This window comes from Amyelois transitella, chromosome W, assembly GCF_032362555.1.
Source record: "Amyelois transitella isolate CPQ chromosome W, ilAmyTran1.1, whole genome shotgun sequence".
Taxonomy (NCBI): Eukaryota; Metazoa; Arthropoda; class Insecta; order Lepidoptera; family Pyralidae; genus Amyelois; species Amyelois transitella.
The window spans coordinates 415,087-424,714 of NC_083536.1; the positions used below are offsets into that span (position 1 = coordinate 415,087).

The 9,628-nt window shown below is 34.5% G+C and overlaps 1 protein-coding gene across 1 annotated transcript; it reads left to right on the forward strand.

The window, feature by feature from the left end:
- Window positions 1–3,611: 3,611 nt before the first annotated feature.
- On the forward strand, window positions 3,612–8,902 carry LOC132904267 (uncharacterized). The gene has a single exon (XM_060954194.1). The coding sequence runs from the start codon at window positions 3,858–3,860 to the stop codon at window positions 5,052–5,054; it is 1,197 nt and encodes a 398-aa protein (XP_060810177.1). The 5' UTR covers window positions 3,612–3,857; the 3' UTR covers window positions 5,055–8,902.
- Window positions 8,903–9,628: the final 726 nt, after the last annotated feature.

The following is a 9,628-nucleotide window of genomic DNA, read 5'->3' on the forward strand; positions in this document are numbered from 1 at the left end:
GGAAGGTATTTTAAAAAGTATGATAGACTTTGTGATTGTAGATGAAAGATTGAAGAACAAAGTGCTGGATACCCGTGCATATCGCGGTGTTGGCATTGACTCGGACCATTTACTGGTGATATCCCGGATAAGGGGTATCTTCAATCGCTGGCGGCACAGGGTAAGGGAGCAAACCAGCGCTTTGGAAAGAGTGAAAGTAGAAAATTTGCAAGATATGGATGTAGGTAAGAAGTATATTAATAGACTGAAGGATGAAATTGAAGATTTAGATGAGAGGAGCAATATTGAAGATGGATGGAAGAAATTTAAAGAAAGAATTGTAAAAGTAGCTGTTGAAGTGTGTGGTGTAAGTAGAAGAAGGAAAGGGAAAAAACACAAAAATGCGTGGATGAGTAAAGATGTGCAAGAACTTGTGCGATCAAAGAAGAAAGCATGGCTGGATTTGTTAGCAGCAAAAGCTAACTTAAGAATGCAAGAGGTTATAGATGAGGATGTGAATGAAGCACGTAAGGAATATAAAAAAATGAAAGATTTGGTTAAGAAAGCTGTGATTAGAAAGAAAGAAGAGTATAAAGATGATTTTGATAAAAGGCTATCAGAAGACTTTCAGTCAAATCTGAAAGTATTCTGGAAATCCGTAAGGTCAGCCCGAGGAAAAACTATAACCAGAGAGCTGACTAGAATCAGATGCCAGGATGGTAGCGTTGTGAAAGGAGAAGAATGTGTGCTAAAGATATGGAAGGACTATTTTGAGAGTTTATTTGAAAAAAAGGAAGAAAATAAGAAAGAGTTCTGCTATAGCAAAGAAAAAGAGAATGAGATCGAAGGCGAAATTGAAATGTTTGAAATTGTGGAAGCACTTAAGAGTATGAAAGCGGGTTAGGCTGCCGGGTATGATAGAGTGTCGGTCGAGATGCTTAAAGCAGGAAAAGGCGTCGTAGCTAGACAGTTGTACTGCCTTTTCAATTTGTGTTGGAGAAGCGGCCGAGTACCAAAAGATTGGTGTAAGGCTGTTATTGTGCCACTTTACAAAGGAAAAGGGTCACAACTGGACTGCAAAAATTATCGTGGTATAAGCCTGCTTAGCGTCGTCGGCAAATTATATGCTAAGGTATTGATTAATAGAGTCAGGAATGAAACTGATGACAAAATATGGGATGCTCAAGCGGGATTTCGAAAGGGAATGGGATGTACTGATCAGGTCTTTTCTTTGCGGTGCATAGCCGAAAAGTTTTTGGCCAAGAGTCAAAAAGTCTATTGCACATTCGTGGATTTGGAAAAGGCCTATGACAGAGTTGAGAGGAATGAATTGTGGTCAGCACTTTCTATGCATGGGGTGAGCAGTCTCTTGATACGAGCACTGAAATCCTTATATGAGGATTCGAGTGCTTGTGTCAGGATAAACGGAGCGCACACTGAGTGGTTTAAGATTGAGAAAGGTGTTAGGCAGGGATGTGTTGCGTCACCGTGGCTGTTCAACCTATTTATGGATAGTTGTTTGACAGATTTGAAAGAGTCTGAAAGTGGATTAAGGATGAATGAATTACTCGTCAAATGTCTGCTCTATGCCGACGATCAGGTTATACTGGCGTCATCAGCGGAGGAGTTACAGGAGATGGTAAACTGTATGCATGAAGCTTTAAAAGAGAAAGGAATGAAAGTGAACGTAAGTAAAACTAAAACATTGGTTTTTGAAATGGAGAAAGAAATGACAGCATGTAATATTTTGATTGGAGGAGAAAAAGTTGAGCAAGTGAAAGAGTTTGTATATCTAGGATCAAAGTTTACATCAGATGGCAAGTGTGATAGTGATATTGAAAGGAGAGTGAACGCGGGGAACATGGTGAATGGAGCTTTGCATGCCTTTATGAGCAGTCAGAAACTATCCAAAAAGGCTCGACTGGCTGTGCACAGGGGCGTGTTGGTCCCGACATTAATGTATGGGAGTGAAAGTTGGGTATGGCAAAAGAAGCACGAAAGCAGAATAAATGCAGTGGAAATGAGAGCGTTAAGGAGTATGTTGGGTGTGAAATTGAGTGACCGGATAAGGAACAGCGTGATAAGGGAATGTTGTGATGTGAAAGAAGATGTAGTTACAGGAATAGAAAAGGGTATGTTGAGATGGTTCGGTCATGTGGAGAGGATGAATGAAAACAGGTTGACTAAGCAGATATACAAGGAGAGTGTGGAGGGAAAGGTCGGGGTGGGAAGACCTAGACGAACATATCTTGATCAAATTAAGGACGTCCTGGTGAAGGGTCAGGTCAAAAGTGCCCGAAACCGCCGAGCTTGCATGAAGAGAGTTATGAATGTGGATGAAGCAAAGGAAGTATGCAGGGATCGTGGCAAGTGGAAAGAGGTAGTCTCTGCCTACCCCTCCGGGAAAGAGGCGTGAGTTTATGTATGTATGTATGTATGTTATTTTAGACCGCTGTGATACGCACAACACGGGATAAGTTCACTGGGTACTATCTCACAAATAAGTCATAACCCAAGCGGCCACATAGTCACTTGAGTTCACAGAATTCACAATGTTCGACACAGTATATGTATGTATATATTTAAGACAAAGTTCCATACAACAAAAACAAACATTTACTGTCACTGATGCAAAAAATGTCAATAAAGTACTTCAAAACTTATTTATAAACAAGAGCTTATCACAAGTTCTTATTATTATTATTCGTTCTTATTGTTCTTATTATTATTATTCTTATATTTCAAGAGCTTATTAAGAAGAGGGTAGTGTAAAAAGTCGGCCTTCGTCCGCTAATCAACACAGCGACACGCCACACAGCGGAGATCCATGGTGGAACAGTACGAAAATAATGGCCAGAATATTTGCGGAACAGTTCGACACATTAGTGGTTACTGTGTGAGGTTAGACTAAGTACCTATTTAATCTTCTATTATGTTAATCTTTGTACCACCTATATAATTGTGTTATTCCTTCAAATATAGTAGTATTATTCGAGCATTCACTCGTTTCATTTACCTGACTACGTCACACCCTTATATGGCGACCCTGCCTATGGAATCTTCCACCGCGCCGCGAATTTGAGACGTTACTCGTGTAATCGTTAATAAGGACAATGGAAAAGTACCAGTTCTATCTTTGTTTCGGACTAAACGCTAGTGTACACGTGAATAAAAAATTTCACAAAAATAATGGGCTCCCCACAGTCTAAAGAAGAAACCCTGGTCATCCAGAATGCTGCGGCTGGCGATAATAAAGCAACTACAGAACAAATTCGTTTTCATATGAGCACCACAAATATTATCCTGTGTGTTATCCTGTTAATTATACTGTGTGGCGTGCTGTTCTTCATATATCGACTATATAGAAAATGCCATAGAAAATGGATTGTTAAGGAGATAAATCGGGCGACTATAAGAAGATCACTTTTCCGGCGACAGTTGGAAGACCTTAACCCACCCCAAAAAATCTATTCAAAAGAAATGGTGTAAAAAATAAATAAAAATAAAAGTGCATAAATATATTTCAAAAGTGAAAATTTATTATATAAAAATAAATATTAAAAAAAAAAAAAAAGTGAAAATAATAAAATACAATAATCTACTTAAAAAAAAAAAAAAAAAAAAGTATCTTAAATATATAATCAAATATCCTAATAATAATTTTATGTACGAGATATAGGTCACCGGTAAGGAATGCAGCGACTTTCCATATACGGACGGACGGATGATGCACTGTGACTGAACTTTGGACTTGATAGTGTTAATTGTAATCGCGATTATATTTTAAAGTCTATTTTTATTTATTTTTTAATGTGTTATGTTCTTTATGTGCACAGGTACAAGAATATTTTACTCTACGTTATGGTGGTAAGTGACTAATGGAAACTATTATATCATTGTATGAGGAATTAAAGAAAATTAGAGTATATTTAATTAAATTAGGAGCCAGTCGAAGAACGGAAAAAGTGTTAGTAAACAAATTAAATGAGATTAATGCAATCTATGAGAAATATGAGACGTGGCTGATAGGTTTTGAAGAAAAACTTAAGAGAAAATATTATAGTTCGGATGATATTATATTAATCAAAAATTATTGTAGTCGATTTTTAGAGTTACATGAAAATATTTTAGTGTTGTGTAATAGTGATAAGCCGAAGTCATCGTTCAACATGAATTCTTTTGATTTAAAAACGGCGTTAAATCTTTTACCTATTATGACAAATGAGGAGTCGAATACAAAACAGTTGATTGATAACATTGAATATTATAATACTTTATTGAAAGAAGATACATGTAAACAAAATTTAATTAATTTCGTATTAAAAAGTAGGCTTTCTCCTGAAGCTAAGTTAAAATTAAAATCAAAATATGAATCAGTTAATGAGTTAATTATTGATATGAGAAATGTATTATTGTGTAAGAAAGCTGCAACGGCAATACAAAATAAATTACAAAAAATTAGACAAAATGACTTGTCAATTGCTGACTATGGTAAAGAAATAACGGAACTATTTGTTGATTTAACGATAACGCAAGCTGACGGGAATGATCAATGCTATAAAATATTAAAACCTATTAATGAAAAAATGGCTGTTAAGCAATTTGCTGACGGCTTGCGTAATCGTCGACTTAGTACGATTATTTCTGCCAGGAATTATAGTTCACTTAAAGATGCTGTACAGGCAGCCCAAGATGAAGAAGTATCAATTCCTTCAACATCTGGAGAAATCATGGGTATGTACAAGAAACCATACCATAATAAATATTTCAACAATGGTTCAAATTATTATAGAAGCTGGCGTGGAGGACGTTGCCGCTATCCTGTACATAGAGGAAGAGCTCGAGGACAGCAAGCAGCTCATCTAGCTTCTCGAGGACAAGGGTCACGAGGTCAGTACACGCGAGGAAGTAGCGGAGGTCCACAGCAGAGAGGTAAATTTTTTAATTCAACTAGAGGAAATCAAGGGATGCGTAATAATCGTAATATTCATTTAATGCATGATAATGATAATAATAATTTCGAAAAATTTGAAGAGTCAGAACTTTCTTTGAATCAGTTTTTTCGTGAGGAATAGTGAAAAATTTATTTTAGCCAGTGATAGTAATTGTTATATTTCTTTACTTTCATCATCATGTAATAATTATAACAAAAAATATTTTTTAGTAGATTCTGGAGCATCAATATCGGCATGTACGTATAAACATGCTATAGAATGTAACATTCCAATCCATAAGGAGAATGTAACAATCAACGGTTTAGGTGGAAGTGTACAAGCAATAGGATACTTATTTTTACCATTAACTTTTAATAATGAAACATTCAATCATAAGTTTTTTGTTTTTCAAAATTTACCAATTAAAGGAAGTGGAATTTTAGGCCGTGATTTTTTAAATAGATGCAAAGCTCAATTAGACTTCAGTAAAAATACTTTGACATTATTTATTAATTCGAAAATTACTTTACCTTTAATAAATACATGTAATGTTATTTTTGAGATCCCAGCTAGAAGCGAGTCAATACATTTTATACATACGGACATTAATGAAGATTGTGTCATATTATCTCAAGAAATAAAACATGGTATATTTTTAGCAAGTTCCATATGTTCACCAAAAGATGGATTGATTCCTGTTAGAATACTTAATGTTACTGAAAATGATGTTCAACTCACAGAAATAAATCCAAAAATTGATAAAGTTAGTAACTATAATATTTGTGAATTTGAAAAGTCAACGACCGATTCAAATAGAGTGAAAAAACTTTTCTCATTAATGAAATTGCAACATTTAAATATTGAGGAACAAAAAACTATTGAGAACATTTGCGCTAAATATTCAGATATATTTTACCTCCCTGGTGATAAATTAAGTACTACTGATGTATACACACATACTATTTCTGTCAAACCTAATACAAATCCAATCTTTTCAAAACAATATCGTTTGCCATACTCTCAAAAGGACGAAATTAAACGCCAAATTGATAAAATGTTAGAGGAAGGGATAATTGAACCTAGCAAGAGCGATTGGTCTAGTCCAATACTGTTAGTACCTAAAAAATCAGATTCAACAGGAGACAAAAAATGGAGGCTTGTCGTAGATTATAGGAAATTGAATAATCAGATTGAAGACGATAAATTCCCACTACCAGATATTACTGAAATTCTGGACTCGTTGTCAGGTAGCATTTATTTCACACATTTAGACTTGCATCAAGGATACTATAATGTTAATTTAGATGAAAACAGTAGAAAATTTACAGCTTTCCATTCAGGACAGTATCAGATGACACGTATGCCAATGGGACTTAAAACTAGCCCAAGTTCATTTTCCAGAATGATTACATTGGCAATGGCTGGTCTAAATTATGAAAAATGTCTAATTTATTTAGATGACTTAATTGTTTTTGGCCGTAATTTAACAATTCATAATAAAAATTTACAAGATGTTTTTGAAAGATTACGTCAGGTCAATTTAAAATTGAACCCAGTAAAATGCGATTTTCTTAAAAAAGAAATTTTGTATTTAGGTCATGTGATTTCTAATGAAGGTATAATGCCGGATCCTGCAAAAATATCTGCAGTACAAAATTATCCAGTTCCTACAAATTCAGACGAAGTAAAAAGATTTGTAGCTTTCACGAATTACTATAGAAAATTCATACCAAAATTTGCAGAAATCGCATATCCTTTAAATAAATTAACTAGAAAAGGCGTACCATTTGAATGGAATACCGAAAGTCAAAACTCTTTTGAAAAACTAAAAGAACTACTAATAAGCCCACCTGTGTTACAGTATCCCGATTTTTCGGAACAAAATAAATTTATAGTACAAACTGATGCTTCAAATAATGCTATAGGAGCAATTTTATCAAACAAAAATGGACGACCAATAGCTTATGCTAGTAGGAGCTTAAATAAAGGTGAAAAGAATTATCCAGTGATAGAAAAAGAATTGCTAGCAATAGTATGGGCTGTGAAGTATTTTCGTCCATATTTATATGGACGCCCATTTAAAATACTGACAGACCATAAACCACTAGTATACTTGTTCAATATGAGAGATCCTTCGAGTAGGCTCATGAAATTTAGAATCATATTAGAGGAATATAATTTTGAAGTAGAATATGTTAAAGGTTCTGAAAATGCAGCTGCAGATGCATTGTCTAGAATCACATTAAATGATTTAAAAGAAATGCACGAAAGTGTTATTAATGTTATGACAAGAGCGGGCGCAAGAAAATTAAATAAACTAGATTCATCGGTAGATATGGATGCTTTAGACTTGAGGCCTGATCAACCAAAGGTCGTAAGTACCCATATAAGACCGAAAGAATCAGTAGAATTAAAACTTATTGATATTAAGGGACTAAAACAATTTAAAAAAGAAGGAATTATCACAAAAGAAAATAAAATATTATGCTATATTGAAAGTAAAAGAACAATTTATGTGAAATTTCTAGATTCTCAATCACAAATGACGCGAGGCGAATTTGTGAGAGATTTAGATAATTTTTGTAATTTATTAAAGTTAGAAGAAATATACATATTAAAGAGTAAAGATAATGAAATTTTTATAGAAAAATTATTAGATAAAATAAAAAACGATAAGAATAGGTCCGGACCGCGTATATGTATTTTAAGTAATGTAAAAAGAATTGAGAATAAACATGATAGAAAAATAATTTTAAATGATTTTCATCTCTTGCCTAGCAGTGGCCATGCTGGTATGAGAAGAATGTCAAACAACATAAAGAAATATTATTTCTGGCCTGGTATTGATAAAGATGTTAGAGAATTTGTAAAACGTTGCGACAGTTGTCAACGTCAAAAACATTCAATACCAAAGAAAGAACCAATGGAAATTACTAGTACAGCGCATACTGCATTTGAAAAAGTATTCTTAGATCTTGTTGGTCCTTTGGAAAGAGATAATGATAATTATTCTTATATACTAACGTGTCAATGCGAACTGACAAAATATGTAGAAGGTTATCCCTTAATTTCCAAAAAAGCTGATGAAGTAGCAAGATCGTTTGTTAATAATTTTATTCTCAGGTATGGTGTGCCAAAATGTATAGCTACAGATAGAGGGAAGGAGTTTTTATCAGAAATTTTTCAAGAGGTATGTAAATTATTAAATATTAAACAACTCAACTCAACAGCCCACCATCACGAGTCCATAGGAGCTCTGGAAGTCACTCACAAACATTTGAATGCGTTTCTACGTATTCAAACAGAGAATCACCCGGAGATGTGGAGTAAGTGGATTCCTTTTTGGTGTTTCTCTTACAATACAGGAGTTCATACTGAAACAGATTTCACCCCGTACGAGTTGGTGTTTGGTAAGAAATGTTCTCTCCCTAGTAATCTGACAAATGATGTAGAACCTCTTTATAATTATGAGAGCTATCCACATGAATTGAAATACCGTTTGCAACTTTCTCAAAAAGAGGCTAGAAATAATTTGTTAAGAAGTAAGATAAATAGAAAGTATGTGTATGACAAAAATATTAATCCTGTAAGCTATAAGGAAAATGATTTAATTTTAGTAAAAAATAATACACCTAGTAATAAATTAGATAATATATATTTAGGCCCTTATAAAGTTATTAAGGACATACCACCAAACGTAGAGATAATAAATAAGTATGGTAAAATAGACATTGTACATAAAAACCGTACAAAACCTTATTATAAAACGTAAAAAATAGATTATATTTTATCAATTTGACTGTAAAAAAAATATATTATATAAATTCATTTTTTTTTTCAATAAGTGCGGTGATGTGAGGTTAGACTAAGTACCTATTTAATCTTCTATTATGTTAATCTTTGTACCACCTATATAATTGTGTTATTCCTTCAAATATAGTAGTATTATTCGAGCATTCACTCGTTTCATTTACCTGACTACGTCACACCCTTATAACTGTTCGTCGAGTTTGCACCGTGAGGGACTACACCACAGACAGCCAGCAAGAAAGCCGTATTTATCTGAAATAAATAAGCAAAAACGTTTAGGATTTGCTCGGCTGTATTTGGATTTTGACTGGAAAAAAGCAATATTTACGAACGAAAAGTTCGTTTATGTCATCACAACACGGTAGGCTTCATTTATGGCGAAGAAATGCAACTCGGTATGAAGAAAAATATATTGTGCCAAATATGGAGTCTGGACACATATCTGTAAATATGTGGGGCTGGATGAGTGCTGCTGGACCTGGGGAACAGGTGTGGATAGCGGGACGCGCTACAGCTGCTCATTATGTGCAAGTGCTGCAAGAAACCATGTTACCAACTGTGCGGTGTTTTTATCCGATTGATGATATGCCAACAATATCATTTGTGCAAGACAACTGCCCTGTGCATCGAGTCCATATAGTGCGTGAAAGGTTCTGCCAATTTATATTACATACATACAATACATACATAAAATCACGCTTCTTTCCCGGAGGGGTAGGCAGAGACTACCTCTTTCCACTTGCCACGATTCCTGCATACTTCCTTTGCTTCATCCACATTCATAACTCTCTTCATGCATGCTTGGCGGTTTCGGGTACTTTTGACCTGACCCTTTACCAGGACGTCCTTAATTTGATCAAGATATGTTCGTCTAGGTCTTCCCACTCCGACCTTTCCCTCCACAC